This window comes from Gekko japonicus, unplaced genomic scaffold (genome assembly GCF_001447785.1).
Source record: "Gekko japonicus isolate JY-2015 unplaced genomic scaffold, Gekko_japonicus_V1.1 scaffold1921, whole genome shotgun sequence".
NCBI lineage: Eukaryota > Metazoa > Chordata > Lepidosauria > Squamata > Gekkonidae > Gekko > Gekko japonicus.
In genome coordinates, this window is record NW_015167593.1 from 63774 (window position 1) to 83916 (window position 20143).

At 45.8% G+C, this 20143-nt stretch overlaps 1 protein-coding gene across 1 annotated transcript in view; it reads right to left on the reverse strand.

Moving 5' to 3' along the window:
* Nucleotides 1–240: 240 nt before the first annotated feature.
* The window catches only part of PSKH1 (protein serine kinase H1), a 31281-nt gene continuing 11378 nt past the window's right edge, over nucleotides 241–20143 (reverse strand). The window contains exon 2 of the mRNA XM_015413957.1: nucleotides 241–605. Within this exon, the coding sequence (XP_015269443.1) occupies nucleotides 288–605 (318 nt within the window). The 3' untranslated portion in view covers nucleotides 241–287. The remainder of the gene's footprint in view (nucleotides 606–20143) is intronic.

Sequence of the window (20143 nt, forward strand, 5' to 3'; positions counted from 1 at the left end):
TCCAAGGCCTTTCCAAGAAGCGGGCATTTCCTCTTGTCCCATCTGGGGGGAAAGACTCTGTGGCTGACACTACCCAGCAGAGGTGGACTTCGCCCTGGCAGCAGTGAGGATACTGCAGTGTCCAGAAAGTCCCACCTCCTTTGAGGAGGGAGCGTGGACGCGGAGGCTGCTCTTTGAGAGAGGGAAGAAGGCAGCCACGGCCTGGGCTTCTCTTGCCTAACAGATGCAGCCCATGACACATCCCGATGGGAAGAACAAACGAGTCCCTGCAGCCTCCTGGGGAGCGGTCAGCCGTTGTACTGCTGCTGGTAGCGCAAGTTCAGCTCCCGCAGCTCCCGTTCCCGCACACGCCGGGACTTGTTGGATTTGGTGGAACGGCTGGAGCGGGTGGACTGGGCCGATTTGGTGCTTTGGCAACGAGATGACGCCCTCTTGAGGAGGTTCTGAGAGATGGAGCGGTGCAGGTTCTTCATGGAAGACGAAGCGGCCATGCTGACCACCCAGGGGTGCTTTAAGGCTTGCAGAGCCGTCATCCGGTCGGCAGGATCCACTGTCAGCAGACGGTCAATGAAATCCTTGGCCAGATTGGACACGCTGGGCCATGGCTGAAAATTCAAGAGACACAGGTAAGGGGAAAAGGTTTAATCACATATTTTGAAGAGCTAATAAAGGCATGACCGGAAGAGTGAGCAAAGCTGTTTGTTTCAAGCGCATAAGTATTTCCTCAGAGCTTGCTCAGGGAATATGGGAAGGACTCCACCAAAGCTCTATTCCTGCCCATGACATTCCTTCATTCCGACCTTTCTGGAGGAGCATGGAAAGAAGCCATAGAAAACCTGCTCAAATTCAACATGTATTTTTGGCAGGAGGACACTGGATTTCCCTACCCAATTCCTCCCAGACAAAGCTACAATTGTCAGGGGTAGCACATGGACTATCATGTCTCCAAATGGAACCCTGCTGAGGCCCAATTCACACTTGTTTGGCAATGTGCCTGGAGGACTTCCTGACGATCACATCTGCCACTAGCGCTGCAGGATTACTGGGACACAGGAATCACACAGGTGAGGTTCTAGATCAGAGGTGATAAACTCATTTGTTATGAGGGCCGGATCTGACATAAATGTCACTTTATCGGGCCAGGCCATGTGTACCATAAAATGTGACACCAGGTACTGGAGATACAAACTTTATAAAGGACACAGGCAAGCCCAAATAACAATATTACTTTTTACTCAAAATGCAAACAAAATCAGTTGATTCCTAGCAGTGAAAGCAACTGATTTACTGGGGAACCCACAAAAGCCCCAATAAATTATTTAACCGTATAGACTAGGTTTTTCCCAGGGATACCATAAAAGGGGGAGGGGGAGTACTTCACACTTACATCCATACCAGTTGCTTGTGGGCTGTATAAGAGCCCTGGACGGGCCTTATGCTTGACACCCCTGTTCTAAGAACATAAGAGATGCCAATGTTGGATCAGGCCAAAGGCCCATCCAGTCCAACACTCTGTATCACACAGTGGCCAGAAATACCAGTGCCATCCTGAGGTCCACCCAAGCACCAAGATGACAGAGCATCACTTGCCCCAGAGAGCATCACTTGCCCCAGAGAGGTTCTAGATGGTTCTTTTCCACCAGAACATTGCCTTCTTCAGCCAGGCAATGGCTGGGTGAAAAGGCACTACACAATTAACACCTTCAACATGACTCCTGTATCCAAAAAAGTTCCAGAGAGAGACACGGGGAACTGCCCATCACACTTCTGCCAAGAGTACATGGATTGGCCCCTAAAGTATGCCAAAAGACTGTTCAGGAAAGCAGTGAAGTATCACACTGGGGCAAAACAGGATTAAAAAGCAGCCATGCTCCAAGAACCAGTGGGAGGAACCACCTTATACAGCACTCATATCTGAGAGCCTGAAAGTCTATATTCCACAGCTACTTTGCAGTGTTAACCATCAGTCTCCATATCATTCTTAAGACAGATTAAAAGATTTCATGGTGTTTAGTTGCAACCGGTGCCAGTTCCAGAGATCCAATTAAACCAAGAGCCATCTTTCGGAGTGCTCTTATCCCTCAGGCACAATCGGAAAAGTGGGGATTTCTAAAGGATCCGTGCTCACACCACCTTAAAATCATTTCGAGACACCTGCACTTTTGTCAAGTTTAAAGGCAGGTTGCATTCAAAGCATGCTCAGCTGAGGTTTTTAAAGCCCCTTTCAGACAGGCCATAGGGCTGAAGGTTCAGCTAGACGATACATTAGATGCGAGTAAGGTTGGGTCGCCCTGACTCAACCGGTGTACGTGTAACATTGGGGACCTTACATTTCCAAGCACTGCAAGACTTAGCTCATGAGCGTGGGGGGAGGAGGGGCTTCCACCTTCTCACCATTTCCCAAGCTGAAATGGCCACAGAGAAGGCTGTTTGCCCTGCCCTTAAGCACCACACTCTGCAGTCAGAACACATGGGGCAAAGAGGGTGCCCTCCCAGCAGCCGAACTCAGATCAGACATATCCTCTAGTTGAGTCCTCAGTCATTGCTCAGCAGGGTGAATGTTTTAAAGTGCCCAAATGCAAACAAAACTGCCCTGTCATGTAGAAGACATAGATCTTCTGTCACCTTGCCCCTTATTGTAGACCCAGAAGGTACTTGCTAACTGATGATTTATACAACTTTATAAAGTAGCTGTCAATTAATCCATCAACCCATTATTAATCCATCAACCCAAGTCCACCATGATAGGCCTTCCAAATCCGTATTGGTTTGTTTTTTTTTAATTAAGTCCTGGGGTCTTGCTGAAGACCAGCTGACAGGTTTACCAGAATCAACTAGTAAAAACGTAGTTTGGGTCGTACCACCTTGGGTTGCAGGCGGGGCCAGGGCTGTTGCAAGTGTAAATGCTCTCTCACACCTATACAGAAGCAAACAAAACATCATACCAGAAAGAGAAAAACAGTGTGCCTGTAAGAAGAGTAGGTTAAATTCTTCTCCCTGGCATGCTAGATTTGTATGCGGTAAGAAGCTAAGATGGGGCACAGTCCAGTGGTACACACAGTCCAGAAATTATCACTGAATATCTTGAATATATATAAACTGGCCATGTCGGGGGTCAGAATTCAGAGAATGTAAGAAACTAAATTTGCCCAATGAGGATAGAAGCCCCACAATGCTGTATCACAAGCAGTCATTTTAAAATTAATTAATGCTGCTAGGTAGGAAAGAGTCAAAGGCACAACAAGCCCTTCTACACAACTCTAAAGAAGTTTGCTGGATTATGACTCAGATCAGCTATTTTCTCCTCTGCAGAACAGTCTTGGATAATACAGACGCACACAATTCTGTGAATACTCGGAATCTCTGCAAATCAATAATCTAAAGAGAGATTTGCTATTCAGAATTGTTAAGTGTCATCGAAACTGATCAAAGATTCCTATTTTTAAGGCAAAATGCTAAGGTTTATTCAACACGTAGGCAGGAAACCTGGGCCAGTTGCCCCCCTCCCCCAAAGTTTTAAGATTAAAAAAAGGATTAATTAGTTCGAGTTCATATTATACTCTAAATGTAACTCCTACAGAAAGCGTTAAACATGCTCCACTCTCACATAAGGAACTAAGATCCAAAATAGACAACTGGAAATAAATTACCACGTTCTGCCTCCATGGGCGAGTCAGCATTACCAGCCCAGCTAAGTGGAGCTAAACAGAAACAAACTCCCCCACAAGAGGGAATTGGATTTCTTATCCTTCCAATTAATCTAGCCCCGTCACAAACGGGGAAGGTACAGAGCACTAGTAATTAGAAATCTCTTCTGGTCAGCAAACACAAATCGGTTTATTGATCTGTTTATGCTCCTGGAGGTTTCACCTGCTGTACTGTACGTATCCATGCCTTGATTTAATTAAGCTACCTGCCTGAAAAAAAGAAAGCAAGAATATATCCTGCTGAGGTTACAAGTAAAGATGAGTTTAGCAGTTTCTTTGTCTAGCTCCTGGAGGAGCTGATCCATTTTTTGCAAAAGTACCACATTGGTTACTGGTTGCTCTAGTCTCCGCAACAAGTAAATCTCAGTGTTGAAATTGTGTGTGTGTTTAACAAAAACAGGAAATCAGGACAGAATCTTGCTTGCTTATAAATATTTGCCTTTGGGTTTCAAAAGCCATTCTAGGATCCTACATCGCAACCCATATTTTACTAGAGGCTGCAATGGGCCAGACCCACACATTCCTTGGATTCCTACTGTACCGTATATTTACCTGATTTTGGTCTATTTCGTTCATGCTCTTTAAACTGCTTCAGCTTCTGAAGGCAAACAGATTTTTTTTTACACACATGTACAGGATAAACCCCAACAACAACAAAACTGAATTCAAAAATGGTTTTGGAAAACCTGGGTTAAATCTTCATTAAATGCAAGAAGACAATGTTTTATCCTCAAGGTCCGTGAAACCATTAAAAAAAAACCCCTGTTAGCCTTCAAAAGCCAAAGCGGGTTTAAAGAACCTGTATGAAAGGGACTGTCTGCACAAGTTTTAAACATCAATGGACAATATTTACATGGTATTGCTCATACAGCAAAGTAATTTATTATTGTTCTCATTTTACTATGAGCTCAAAATGACTTGGCCAAGGAAGAAGAAGAGTTGGATTTATACCCTGCCCTTCACTCAGCGTGGCTTACAATCTCCTTCCCTTCCTCTCCCCACAACAGACCTTTTGTGAGCTAGGTGGGGTGGAGAGAGCTCTGAGAGGACTGCTCTTGAGAGAACAGCTCTGAGAGAACTGTGACTGACCCAAGGTCACCCAGCTGGCTCCCCAGTTTAGATTCTGTCGCTCTTAACCACTACATCAAACTGGCTTTCCCTGTGACCTTGAAACATATTTTAGTCTTCAATCAACATATTTCAGTCTTCAACCAACCAACACAGAGGAAAAGATCAAGAACAAAACCTAATGGGGAACACAGATACATGCATTTATCTATATTAATATAAACAACAAATGCTGATGGGGAACATTGTGATCAGATCTAACATGAAGCTAATATCCCTGTGCGCCGATGACAAACATCAGGCAGTCATCTGTCGGCTATCCCACCACTTAGGGTGGCTCATCTGGCATTGACCAGAGCCCAGGCCTTTCCCATTGTGGCCCTGGCTCTGTGGAATGGGTCCCTCAAGAGTTGAGGAGAGCCCCCTCCTTTGAGATTTTGAGGCGGCATCTTTTAACGGCGGTCTGAATGGCATGCATCTTTTGGGGGGGGCAAGAGGGGAGGGATTTTAGGCTTGCTATTTTATCTTTGATTTCAGCTGAGGATGTTTTAACTATTACTGCCAGCTGCCTTGAACCACGAGGAGAGGAGAGAATGGGAGAGACAGAAAGAAAATCTTGGAACTTCGGACATATGATCCTCCATTCCGGGATTATTGAAGTCACTGGGCACTTTGTTTACAATTTAGGATTTTAAGAAGTATTATATGTTTTAAATTATTAAATATATTATGTTTTTATTCTGGCAAGGTTCTGCCTTGCCTCTGTAAGCCGCCCTGAGCCCACTGGGGAGGGCGGGGTATAAACATGAAAAATAAATAAATAAATAAATAAATAAAATATATCCAGTTAGACCACCTGATCCAGTAGGGCCCACTCTCTCAGCAGGTCTCCAGGGTCTCGGAATTCTTTCCCGTTCCTACTATCCCGAATCCTGCAGCCTGAGATGCCAGCTGCCCAGACTGGGGCTTTGTACAGGCACTCTGTCACTGAGCTACAGGCCCTTCCAAGGACAGAGGTTAGCTGCCAGCAGGGACTGCGAACCATACAGAGCCAACAGGGCCAAGAGTATTTACTCTGTCTATGAATCCCAGATCTCAGACTTTGGATATATTCTTGAGAGTTTGCAAAATGAACTGTGCATTGTCAGACCTCTCTCTTTCCACCACCGCTAAAAGAACAGCGGCCATAAAAGTCAAAACACTGACTTATTTGCAGATCTTTTCAATTGCCTGCATGTTTGACTTTGTGATGAAAAAACTTTTCAAGAAAAAAGTAATGAATACCGAGACCTGTTGTAGCATCAGGTAACATCTTTCAATGTCATTTACTTTAAAAAAAAAAAAAAAAACGCAAACTACAGAAGCAACAAACAAAACAAAACCCAGACACAGAGATGACGCTTACTGGTCATAACCACACAGTTATAAACGAGCAAACTGGGGCCGTTTGTCTCATCAAACGTAATATCGTGCAAGAAACAGCTGCTTAGTGATGCCGAGAATGAAGACTGTCCATTAGCGGCTGCCTTAAAGAAGCCGTTGCTTATAAGAGATTGAAATCAGGTCTCCCGTCTTCTGTTAAGCGGGTCCTTTCATCAGTCCAGACAACATCACAGCGTGTGAAGCGCTGGACTGATGAAGTGCTCATTATGGTGATTGGTTTGCAATCTGTGGCGGTTGATGAATCAACCAACAGTCGCTCCTCTCTGGGTGCCTGCGAGACAGGGCCACACAAAGAGCTGGTCGGTTTGATCAGGCTAGCAGAGCCTCGGCACAGTTGCAAATTCACTGGTCCTGTGGAATGCAATTATTTTCCCAGCGTGATCATCTTTATTTCTAGTGGAGAACAGAAACACAGAGATCTACAAAGCTGCTGTAGATGGAGTTAGGCTACTGGTCCGCCCAGCCCGATACTGTCTATGCCAGGGGTCCCCAACGTGGTACCCGTGGATGTCATGGCATCCGCTGACACCCTTCCTGATGCCCAAGTGTTTTTAGAAAGAGGGTGGGGTCAGACTTGTGATTGGCCACTGGAGATCTGACGGGCTGCGCAGATTAAAATAACATTGTTTCGGTGGGAGCTGCCACCGCAGTGTTGGTTTTATTCTCTTGCACTCCTTTCCCCCCCAGTGTATCTTTAAAAAATATTTCTCTTGTCCCCTGTAATTGAACATCCTCTGGGTGTGTGACTCCACCTCCTCCAGCAGCCATTTTGTGTTTGCAACCACCACCCTGCGTCAGAATTCCAAAGGTGCTCACAGGCTCAGAAAGGCTGTTCTATGCTGACTGGCACCAACCCTTCAAGAGTTCAGACAGTGGTCTCTGCCAATCCGGAAGGCACAGAGCCTTTCATCCAGAAAAATTAGAAGCTGAAACGGTGACCTTACGCATGCAAGTCTGTGCTCCACCACAGAGCTCTGGGCGTTCTCTTTAAGAAGGGAGCAAGGCTCCGTTTTGGATGGTGTTTCATTTAGGATGGCGATACCAGCTAGCTTGGCAGGGCCACAAATCAAACTCTGTATTACCTTACCTACATGTGCATAACAGATGCCTGTTTTAACAGAGAACTCAAGAGTTTAAGCAAAAGATTACCGTCATACGTTTCATCAGCACTAAATGCAGCCCTGAGGGTGAATTATTCTGCAAGCAGTGCTCGGCGGATGCTGGGGGCTGGCTCCTTAGTAACAATGCATGCCGGCTTAACCGAGGACCTCAAAATGCTTGCTTATGCACACATTGAAGACCCAAGCACATGAGCTCTTTCAGTAGTTTCTTTAAAAATGCAATACTGGAAGCTCAGATAAAATGTATACCACAGGCTAGGAAAGGTATAAATAGGTATTTAAAAAGACCTGCATGGTTAACCAACAAAGCCATGGAAGTAATAAAAGGTAAGAAGGATTCCTTTAAGTGGTGGAAGGCTAGTCTGAGTGAGGTAAATCAAAGGGAGTACAGGCTTTGGCAAATAAAATGCAAGTTGGTGATCAGACAGGCAAAAAAGGGAATAAGAGGAACATATTGCAAAAAACATAAAGACCAACAAATAAAATTCTTCAAATACATTAGAAGCAGAAAACCACCCAGAGAGGCAGTGGGGCCCTTGGATGACCAAGGGTTGAAAGGATTACTAAAGGATGACAGGGAAATGGCAGAGAAGCTGGATGCATTTTTTGTTCTGTTATCACCGTGGAAGATTCAAGGTACTTAACCACTCCAGAACCATCAGGTTGAAAGACCTGAGTGGGATTGAGGTGACGAGAGAGGAGGTCCTACAACTGATGGACAAATTAAAAACTGACAAAATCACCAGCCCCAGAGGGCATACATCCAGGAGTTCTGAAAGAACTCAAATGTGAACTTGTGGATTTCCTGACAAAAATATGCAATCTATCACTAAAATTTGCCTCCATTCCCAAGGACTGGAAGGTACCTAATGTAACCCCAATCTTTTAAAAAGGTTCCAGTGGAGATGGGAAATTACAGACTGGTCAGTCTAACATCAATACCGGGTAAGTTGGTGGAATCCATTATCAAAGACAGAATTAGTAGTTACATTAATAAAGAAAAGCTAAAGAGAAGTATCAGCATGGATTCTGTAAGGGAAGATCTTGTCTCACTAACTTTTTCGAGTTCTTTGAGGGAGTGAACAAACATATGGACAAGGGTGACCAAGTATATGTTCTTTACCTAGACATACAGAGCAGAGATCCATGAGTGGCTATTAGCCACAATGTATAGATGGAACACTATGTCTGGGGCAATGATGCTCTGTACTCTTGGTGCTTGGGGGGCAACAGTGGGAGGGCATCTGGAGTTCCGGCCCCATTGGTGGATCTCCTGATGGCACCTGGGTTTTGGCCACTGTGTGATGCAGGGTGTTGGACCAGATGGGCCATTGGCCAGATCCAACATGGCTTCTTAGAGCAGCCAGTATGAGACAACTAAATATCTGCTCCCAAGTTCAGGGTTCCATGTGTGCTTAGATGCATGCATAGACTCTGCACATGTGCAAGGCTAAGGAGTTGTTCATTACAAAAGAGGGAGCCAATCCATCATGCACTAGCCTTCTAAACCAAAATGTTCCCTATAAACTTGTCTGGAAGTGAAAGGCAGCATGGTGTAGTCCAATCTTGTCAGATCTCAGAAGCTACTCAGGGTTGGCACTCGGAAGGGAGACCACCAAGGAGTACTCTGCAGAGGAAGGCAACGGTAAACCACCTCTGCTTCTCTCTTGCCTTGAAAGACCCTTACTGGGGCTGTCATAAATTGGCTGTGACTTGACGGCACTTTACACACACACACACACCCCTAAAGCACAAACTCGACTAAGCCAAATCTACCAGGTGCTGAACATTATTCTAGGAGAAAGACTGGTTTGCCATTCCTCTTTGCCATGGCAATAAAATCTTTACTTCACATGGCGGAATGTTTGGCCTGAACAAATGTAGGTGGGAGTTGGTATATTGAACACAAGTGAAAGTTTATGCAAAAAGTAACTTGTGAAATTGCATAATCTTCCGATTTCTTGATCCAGCACTCTTCCTCACTCAAAGCCCTGCCGTGAACTAAATGCTGGGATTGCTTTACTGGAAAAGGGATTATAATCTTGCACCAGAAAACAAATGAGTTAAGGTCTGCTGTAGCAACAAGGGAGCTTTTTCGGCTGCAAGAAGAAATATGCTCCTAATCCTGCAGTAAGCTCCCTGGGAGCTGGGGTCTGTCCCCAGGACTCTCAAACCTTGCTTTCAATCTAAAGACTTTTTAAAAAGGAAAACACTGAGCAAGGTTTTTTGGACCTGAAGGATCTTTCAGAACTATGAAATCCTTACTCTCCACCCGCCCCCCAACATCACACAGGCCAATTACTACTACTGCTATGTATGCAATAGGCAACTGAAAAACTATATGACCTTTGCTCGCAGCAAACCAGTTACACGAACCAATTCTTCTCAAGCACAGATCAGAGTTGTTGTTCGGTTGTACTGCCAAACTGGATGGAACACTGGTTTGCTAATCCAAAATTCACAGCGAGCTGTGATTTAATCCAATTCAGAATATCCTCAAGGGGGGGGGGGGGAATCAGACCGCCTGTATTTTTCCAAGAATAACTCTGCCTTAGCAAGGGCTTGCATCTGAACTGGAAGTACCCACCTAGGGCAAGGCAGATCCCCAAAGAGAGAAGAAAGCAGAGTCAATCTGAAAGGTTCTTAGAGAAGTAACAAAGTAATTACTCCACTGGCCACCCAGGAAGCTGCAGCAAGCAATGGTCTGGATCCTGCCAGTCATTTTTGTGCGGGCAAGGGATCCTGCCAATTCCCCCCCCCCCCCCCCCCCCCCCCTATTCTCCCTCAAGCTGTTCCCGGGGGAGCAGCATTTCAGGGGACATTCTGGGCTGCAAGCAGGACAGAGGAGATCTTCAGCCAGATCCAAACCACAGAATTCTCTGCTGCCCTTTGTGCTTCTGAGTCCAAGAAGCAGCCACACACTGACAGAGGAGGTGGAGCGCAAGAGGGCAGTGAGGAGAGTGGAGCGAAGAAGGTTCTGGATGGGAGGCTGTAGCAGATGTCACAATCCCTACTTGAGAAAGACACCTGGGTGGGGTCAAACTGGAGCATCTAGCAGCACCTGTGCATTCCCAATAGCATTGCCTCAACTTGCTGTCTCCATTCTGGTCATCCTGGCTTGATGATCCTTCTCAGACCCTGAAAAGCCAAGCCTTTGCAACTGCCTCTTTGGTCTATACAACTACTCAGCCAAGCAGGAGCTCTCTTACTCTTTCACCTTAGCCTGCTGATACAATTCCAGGAAACTTGAACTTGCCTGATTCTCGTATGACTTCCTGGGTGATGGACAACTGTGTAGAAGCATGGGCTGTGCCTTAGGTAGCCTGACAAGCTGTTACAGTCACCTTGAGATCACCTGAAGCCTCCTTCATGGGCTCTTTTGTGACTCAGAGCAATCTTGTCCAATCTCAGAGCAATCGTATCCAAGCTGCAGTCTAGGAGATGCCTGCCCAAGTGGTTTCCCCTTGCATTGCCCCATGCTCTCAGTCAGACATGGAGGAGCCACCAATGTTCTGCAGCACTGCTGATCGGGGGGGGGGGGGACATGTGCCACTTTGCTTTAGTGTGAATCAGCTCCAACATTATTGCAGAAGTGCCAGTGCTTTTGGGAGCCTTGCTGACACTTTTTGGGGCTGGAAAGTGTTACTGTTGGAGCCAGAGATGCTTTGGCAGGTGTCAACATTCAAGGGCAGTGAGCTGAGGGCCCACTTTCAGCCCCTACACAAAGCTGGATGTCTTCAGGGGGGTGGCTGACGGGTGGCTGGATTGAGGCAGATGTCAGCAAACCGCCTCCGTCTGGAAAAAACAACACTCCCTCTTCCCAAGGATTCATAGTCCAGGATGCCTGTAGGAATCGCAGCTCAGGAACTTCCTCGTCTCATGTCTACAGACCTGCCGCCCCAGTAACTGGTGGATTACCTCTATGGCCCAAACATACGCCACACCGCAGGATGTAGTGTGCCTCTGCTTTGCATGCAGGCGGTCTCAGGTTCAATCCCCAGCATCTCCAGTTAAGGGTCAGGTAACAGGTGATATGAAAGACCTTGACCCTGAGACCCTGGAGAGCCGCTGCCAGTCTGAGTACTGGCATACTGAACTTGATGGACTAATGGTCCGATTCAGAATAAGACAGGTCCATGTGTCACGGAACACGTCTTCACACTGAGAGTGGCTTCCAGGGCTCCTCTTTTCAGCCTGGAGTGCCAGTCAAGTGGGATCCAGTCAGCATCTGGGCAACAAATCTTAAGTAACAAGCACTCAAGAGGAAGACAGAAAGGATGAGAGAGAGACAACCCCTTTAATAATCCACAGCCCTCTAAGGGTATCTCAGGATACACAAACATCTGGTGCCATCATACACACACACACACACCCCCTGGGGAAGCTCACCAAGCTAGCTCTTCCCTGACATTCTGAAACCTTGTAAAAATGTTTTGATCCCAACAGGCTTTTGGACGGTGATGCGTGTGGCTGTTTTACATTGGGTTTTATTTTACCTCCTGCTGTGCTATTAGTTGGTGTTGTTTTTACGTAACTGCGTCTTGTACTTTAATTAGTATTTAGCTATGGAGTATGTTTGTTCTTTGATAAAGATCTTTTTGTCAGGCACTTCAATGACAGGCTATTTCGGGTCACCAAGAATGGTCTACATTCAATAAAAATGGCAAAACCAATTAAAGAGCACTTCGGTCGGGGTCACAACACCGGCTGGTGACCCCGGGCCCTAAGGAGGCCAAGCTTGTGGCAACAAGGGCCAGGTCTTTCTCAGTGGCGGCTCCTACCTGGTGGAATGAGCTCCCGGAAGAGATCAGGGCCCTGCGGGACCTTGTGCAGTTCCGCAGGGCCTGCAAGACGGAGCTCTTCCGCCAGGCTTATGAGTAGGAGCCGCCACGTCCACTTACACCACCGCTTCTTGATAGAGAGAGACCGCTGGGGGGCTGGGTAACATCTTTCTATTACCCCAGCCTTCCCCCTGCTACACAAGATGTTAGGAGTCTATATGTGCATCCACAGAATCGATTTTAATCTGCTTTATAAAATTTGTATTTTTGTATTCTGTAATTTTGTATATCGTATCCACTTAGTGCCCTATGTGAGCCGCCCTGAGCCTGTTCGTGGGGAGGGCGGGGTATAAACACAATAAAATAAATAAAAATAAATAAATAAATCTGCCATATATGGAGCCCAAATGTCATATTACTCTACTGAAGTCATAGTACAAAGATGAAGGAAAAAGAGGAGCTTATTGCCACAGCGGTCTGCTCTCTGGAGTATATATTTCCGCGCCAACCGGATCCAAATTTCACATCACGAAAAACGAATTCCAAGTTCTCCTATTTGCATACGTTTATTCTTTGTTTCCTAGTCATACAAAAGGGGGGAAAGGGGTATGTAAGTCACTGGTGACAAGAAATCCTGTTCAACGTGGTCCCTCTCTGCTCTCCATACACCTTCAAGTCACGCTTCACAGGCCTGAGGGCTAGAAACACGGATGCATGTTCTATTAAAAAGAAAAACAAAGATCCCCAAATTCAGTCCATTCAAAATAGGCGTGGGCACGGAATACACAGACAGCACTGCTTATGATTCTACAACGGGCTCCCTACCGATCCTACCAAGACCAACTCTGATCCAGGAACAGGGACTAGCTTTCTGGTGCCTCCGAGGAAGGCTGCAGATAGTCAGGTCTCAGTTTGCCAAGGCTGTATCTGAACAGAACATTTAGTTCCCAAGAGGTTGCTCAGTAGCATTCCCCTCGCCACAGATGGCACCCAAGCAGCAATACAAAGAAGCCAAGCAGAAACCTTGGTCCCATCTGCGTCACCCCCAGCACTAAATTCAGCTATGTGTCTGCACAGGGTCACAGTCTAAGCTGAAAACGACCTTCTGTTTATAAGACCTGGGGAAGACGACACACTGATGGACCGCAAAGGACTCATAATACATCAGTGGGCCCAGAGAAGTGAGGGCAAAGTTGGTGACACAGTGCAAGGAAAACTTGTGATGCCATCTGCCACCCAGGTGAGACGATACAACAGACCCGATAGCCACTCTTCAGCAATCAAGTCCTGGGCAATGGTCCCTCTAAGCTGTAGAGTCTTGTGAGCAAAAATTCTACTTTGTGAGCTCCTGGCATTAAAGCTGTGAGCGAGTGATTCGGCGGCTGCATAAATTAGTTTGCTCTGGAGCCATCCCTTCCTGTGCTAAGACACAGTTCCCTGTGTGAGCTGGAGGCTAAAAACCTGTGAGCGAGCTCATACTAACTCCGCTTAGAGGGAACATTGGTCCTGGGTGGTCCTAGAAACCTGACCCAAATGTCCCAGAAAGCTCAGAAAGGAGAGGCTGGATGACCTTCTTGAATTATGCATTCATACATACACATACACAAACTTTTAGTGGCATATGGAATGATGCATTCATCACGCATAGTTGTAGGAACTCTCTGTAGAAGGCTGGAACCTACCAAATCAGTCTCTGAAACCAATCACCTGAAATATGTCAAAAGAATGGCTCCCTCCAGAGTTCCACATGAGAATGCACACAGAGTACTCGACGGGCATGATCCACAGAACCGAACCAGCCAACGTAACAACAGCAGGGGTCACTAACTGCCAGCAGCAAGACGCTTCCACCGCACAACCGACTGTCTGCACAATTTACTGTTTCGCCAATCAACGCTGATCGCTGGCTTGAGTCAATTCTCAGGTTTCAGAGGAACCCCGCGCTTCTTCCAGCAATGAATGTAAACCCAGACAAAGAACTAATTGGTAAACGTGTTTGGGAACTTCAGACTGGCACTCTCCCAGAGCAGCAGGGCAGGAAGAGGGGAGTGGGGGGAGAGAGAAAACAAAGCTACTGACTTCCATCAGCAACAGAAATGTTGAAACACAAAAGCAGAACAAAAGAATTCTCCGCAAGCCCTTCAGCCTTGGGCAGAATGCTGGACATGTACTAGAACAAGCAGGGTAGTGAGGCTGGCTGCTTGAAAGAGAACAGCTTAATGGACTTCTCTGTTTTCATAATAACCAATGCAAGACACAATTAAGAGCAATACAGAGTAAAATGCCAGTACTGTAGATGCCTAGCATATTCAGCTATAATAATTTATGCTAAATACTATAGACAAAATAAGGTTCCCATCCCATCATTAAAAAAAACTTGACTGTACCATTGTATCTAAATTAGCACATCAACTGAACCGCAAATGTAATTGCTGTACTGTGATCCAGTCTAGCTTCCCTACAGCAACTTCTGCCTCACACAAAGAAACATCAATCTGTTGCATGCAACACCCTCGGCTTTGCTCCTGGGCTTGGCAAATTATGCGGATGTTCAAAAGAATGTGTAGGCAAAATGTCTGGTTCTTAAAAGCCACCGGGTTTTAGGATGTCACTAGGCTGAATGAGAAAAGAGACAACTGAAAGATCTTATTTCCTCGTCTAGGTACCTATCTGAGGGCTTACGCTGACAAATAACCTTTTTTTCTGGATGTCATCTTGCTTCAGCATAAGAATTTAGGAAGAGCCGTGCTGGATCAGACCAGTGGTCCATCTAATCCAGCGTTCTGTCTCACACAGTGGTCAACCAGTTCCTCTGGACGGACAACAACACAGCATGGAGGCTTCCTGGCTCTCCGATTCAGAGGTTTCACACTTCTGAATGTGCAGGTTTCCCTCAGTCACCATGTCTAGTAGCCATTGATAGACTTATCCTCCATGAATCTGTCTACCCCCCTTTAAAGCTGTTTATTCTTGTGGCCATCTCTACATCCTCTGTCAGCAAATTTCCACATTTTAATCACTCTCTGTGTAAAGTAGTATTTCCTTCTGTCCATCCTGAACCTACTGCCCATCAGTTTAATTGGATGGAGAAAAATTCTGTCAGCTCTCTCCACCCCTTCTATAATTTTATAGACCTCTATCATGCCCCCCCCCCAGTCAGTTCTTTTCTAAACTGAAAAGTCCCAGACTCTTTAGACTTTCCACACAGGGAATGTGCTCCAACCCCCAAATCATCTTCGTTGCCCTTCTCTGTACTTTTCCAGCTCTGCAATGTCTGTTTGGAGATACAGAGACCAGAACTGTACATTGTATTCCAAATGAGGCCGCACCATAGATCTATATAGGGGAATAACAATATCGGCCTTTTTATTCCCAATCCCTTTCCTAATAATCTCTAATACAGAGTCTGCCTTTTCACTGCCGCAGCACACTGGGGCTGACACTTTCATTGAGCCATCCACCATGACCCCAAGATCTTTTCCCCTCTCAGTCTTAGCAAGTTCAGTTGGGGTTTTTTTTGTCCCAATGTGCATCACCAACATTGAACTTCATTTGCCACATTGTCATCTACTCACACAGTTTGTGAAGGTCCTCTTGGAGCTCTTCACAGTCAGCCTTGGTTTTCACCATACTGAATAATTCTGTGTCACCTGCAAACTTGGCCACTACGCTACTCACCCCCAGTGCCAGATCGCTGATGAATAAATTAAACAGTACTGGCCCCAATACCAATCGTAATGGGACTCCACTGCTTGCTTCCCTGCATTGTGAGAACTGTCCATTGATTCCTGCTTTTTCCTTTCTGTCATTTAACCATTTTTTAATCCATAAGAGAACCCATCCTCTTATCCCATGACTGCTTTTACTCAGGAGTCTTTGATGAGGTACCTCATCAAAAGCCTTAAGTCCAAGTATACAATGTCTACCGGGTCACCACTGTCCACATGCTTGTTCACTTTCTCAAAGAACTTCCCTTTGCAGAAGCCATGAAGATTTTCCTTCAGCAGGCTTTGTCCCTCTGTGTGGCTAACAATTCTATCTTTGATTACAGTTTCTAATATTTGCCTGGGACAGACTTTCAACTGTCTGGCCTGTAGTTTCCTGGTTCCCCTCTAGATCCCTTTTTAAAAATTGGTGTAACATTTCCTACTCTCCAGTCTTCTGGTATAGTTACTGCATTTAGTGATAGGTTATATATATGGGTAGGTAGATCAACTATTGAAACGGATTGAAGTATTTCAGAAGCACAGCAACAAGACACAGCTTAACATCTAAATTACAGCTAGAGGCACTTTCTTGTACTTATCTGGTTATGAGTCCCTTTTCATGGACTCCATTTCCCTCCTTCCATTAAAGGACCAAGACCTACAGTTTCCAGTATATTACATCGCTCTTGAAACAGTTACATTGGCTGCCAGTATTATTCCAGGTTCAATTTAAGGTGTTTCATTCCAGGTTCAACTTAAGGTTTCAATAACTTGCACGGTCTGGGGCCCGTATCTGAAGAACCGCCTCTCCCAGTGCTGCGTCTGGATTGAAATTTTATTATTACCAAACTGTTATGTCATCTGTTTATGTAGATGCAACTATCCGTTCTTACTGGTTTTATAGTATGTTGCAACCCCCCCTCGGGACGGGAAAGGCAGTGTAGAAATTTTGCAAAACAAACAATGTGCTGGTTTTTGCCCGGGGGTTATTCGAGAAATCTCTCACCTCGGCCCAGATGAGCATTTGCCAGATGGTGTTCATTTTATGTAGAAAATTGTTTACCCCACTTCTGTCCTGCAGACTCAGAGCAGTTCACAATAAATAAATCATCATCATGGAAACAACACATGAAGGTGCCTTAGACTGAATCAGACCCTTGGTCCATCAAAGTCAGTACTGCATCCTCAGACTGGCAGTGGCTCCCCAGGGTCTCAGGCGGAGGTCTTTCACATCACCTGCAGCCAGATCTTTTAACTGAAGATGGCGAAGATTGTACTTGGCTGCATAGCGAGCAGATGCCCGACCAGTGAGCCACAGTCCCTCTCCACATGATGTAAACACTACAACAAATAATGCAATCTCTGGATGATTCTTAGCTATTTACTGGAGAGTTCAAATTCTTTGCATTAGCACAGCAAAAGGGGAACAGGCTTCTTGCTCGTTATTTCTAGGTATAAGAGCAGAAAGGCTAGAGGATAACAAATAAAGGCTAAGAAATTTCTTGTGGCAGGAGTTGTTAGTTTAAAAACTCCACTACGGGCATGGAGACAACCTAGGGCAGGCGCCATTCAATGGTAGTTTAACCTGCCTGGATCTAATAAAGCGGCAGGTGGTAGCAATGAAACCTTGAATTTAGGTGCCAGTGTTAACCCCGATTAGCCCATCCCTGCTTTTGCGTGCAGTGCATTTATGAGAAAAACTGGCCTGCAAACAAGTCCACAAAGCTACCCCCCCCCCAATTGCTTGCCTAAGTGCCCCCTGGTCATTTGCATCCACCTCATTGCTTCCCTTGAAACCTCTTTTTGTACAGTTAGTCACCTGTAGGGAATCTTTACTCTGCACAGGTGTGAAGGTGACCAAGCTATTTCCAACTCTGGTTTTCTAGCATCTTGGCTTAGCTAGACAGATTTCTGGGTCTGGTACAGTTCTGCCTGTTACACGAAGGCCGGTCAGACAATTAATCTCATCCAGAGGTGTCAAACTCATTTGTTACCAGGGCCAGATCTGACATAAACGTCACTTTGCCATGCTGGGCCATGTGCGCCATAAAACATAATGCCAGGTACTGGAGATATAAACTGTATAAAAGACAGCAGCTGGTAAGCTCTGAGTTGGTGTGTCCTCACTGCAAGGCCCCCTGCGCTGGGAGGAGGGTGCAAAGGAAAGCCTATATGGGCGGACTGGAGAGCCAGCAGTCCAGCACTGGGCAGACACTCCCATGCTGCTTGACTGCTGCAGAGAAGGCTGTTCTGCCATGCTGAAGCCACAATTGCAGCGGCTCTGCCCACTCCCCCCTGAGCAGTCTCCTTCCTGCTCCCTCCCTTGCACTAGTTGCTTGCGGGCCACATAACATCCCTGGACAGGCCGGTTCTGGCCCCCAGGCCTTAAGTTTGACACCCCTGATCTAATCAGACTGGCAAAAAACAACTCAAGCACGTCTGCACCAGCTTTTCTCAAGCAGCTGAAATATGGGTTTAGCAAAGGAGTGAAGTATGAAAGCATAAAGCCATGGGGAGAAAAGGAAGTCAGAGCTTTATCACAAAGTGTGCATTAGTCAGGCTGACCTCAGCATTCCACCTCAGGCAGAGAAGAGCCTATTTCAGGTACCAGTCAATGTTCCCCTTAAAAAAGGAAAAAAAGGGGGAGGGTGGAAAGAACATGCTGCCTCTTCAACCAAGTCCCCTCGGCTTCCATCCTGACTCGCTTGCCGCTCACTTGCAGCTCTCTTCCCCTGGGACGTAAGAACACATTCCTCTGTAAATGGATTTCTCTTATTCCCAGAGAAGAAAGTGACTCTTAAATGCACTTGAAACCTTTCTTCTACACAACAAAAGCTTCGTTTCCTTGCCTCTGTTTATTCTGGCTTGGATTGGGCTTCGGTTTGTTTGTTCATTTACGCACATTCACAACTCCAGGCCCTCAGTGCCGCATGCGGCACAGCTAATGGAGGAAAAAATTTCTACAGAGATAGCCAAGAGGATAAGAAGTTGATATCAGAGCATCTCCCGATGAGACCACTGGCCATATCTTCACATCCGGATTTAAAAAAAAAAGCAATCAAGCAATTAGGTGAGAAAATATGTAAAGATCTCTCTCAAAGAAAACTCAAACTGGTGCTGCTTTTGAGCACATTTCATTCACTGTGTTACGTAAGAATCAGAATGGGCAGGGCCAAGCACAGAAGACAGAGAAAGTGAACCCCAATTATTCCCCCAAACACCCTTTCTGCAGGTAAGAAGGGGGGTGGTTGGGAGGATGCTCCCAGAAAACAGATCTCTATTCTTTCACAGCAAAACGAACATATCAGCCACGGATAGAGAGAAGGAATCCTCTAGGCCCAGTTAGTCTGAGATTGTGGAAGGCCAAATGCTGAGAGTGGTTCACTGTAACCTACATGAAGAGTAAGATCCAAAGAGGTTCTGAGAGACCCATAGAGAGCAACAGAAAACAAACTCAGAAAACTGCCAGACTCAGCAAATCACCTCCAAGCGTTCTAGTACCAAAGCATTATAAGAACATAAGAGAAGCCAATGTTGGATCAGGCCAATGGCCTATCCAGTCCAACACTTTGTCACACAGTGGCCAAAAATACCAGGTGCCATCAGGGGGCCCAGCAGTGGGGCCAGGACACAAGAAGCCTTCCCACTGTTGCCCCCCTAAGCACCAAGAATACAGAACATCACCTGGCCCAGACTGAGAGTTCCTATCTATACCTTGGGGCTAATAGCCACTGATGGACCTCTGCTCCATATCCTTATCTAATTCCCTTTTGAAGCCGTCCATGCTTGTAGCATCACACCATTACAATAAGCACAGCACCCTTTACTAGAAGTAGAGAAGTCACAGCTAATTCCCATGGAGATCAATTGTTCTCAAGCACACATTTTTCTTCATTTCCATAGATAGTTCACTCAGAAAAGCAAATGTGTTGTTTTTGCACTGCCAGCACAGTGCAGTGGCTAGCGAGTCAGATTACGATCTGGGAGATCCGTGTTCAACTTTGGGTGACTTTGGGCCAGTCATGCACTCCCAGCCTAGCCGGCCTCATATGGTTGCTGTGAGGATAAATATATACAAGGGGGACCAGCAATTCAAAGCAGTACAATAATAATGATGAAAAATTGCTGTGAGTTCACAAATCACAATGAATAGACAATAATAACTAGTACAGAATTGACGCTTGATGATGTTTATAATTTCTATGTTTTCAGAACACACGACGTCAAATACGGAAGGTGAGCGATACGAACATCTCGAGTGGTTGTTCGTTTCGAGACAACTCTTTTTCAACCAAATTCAGTTCTCTGGTTGTCTT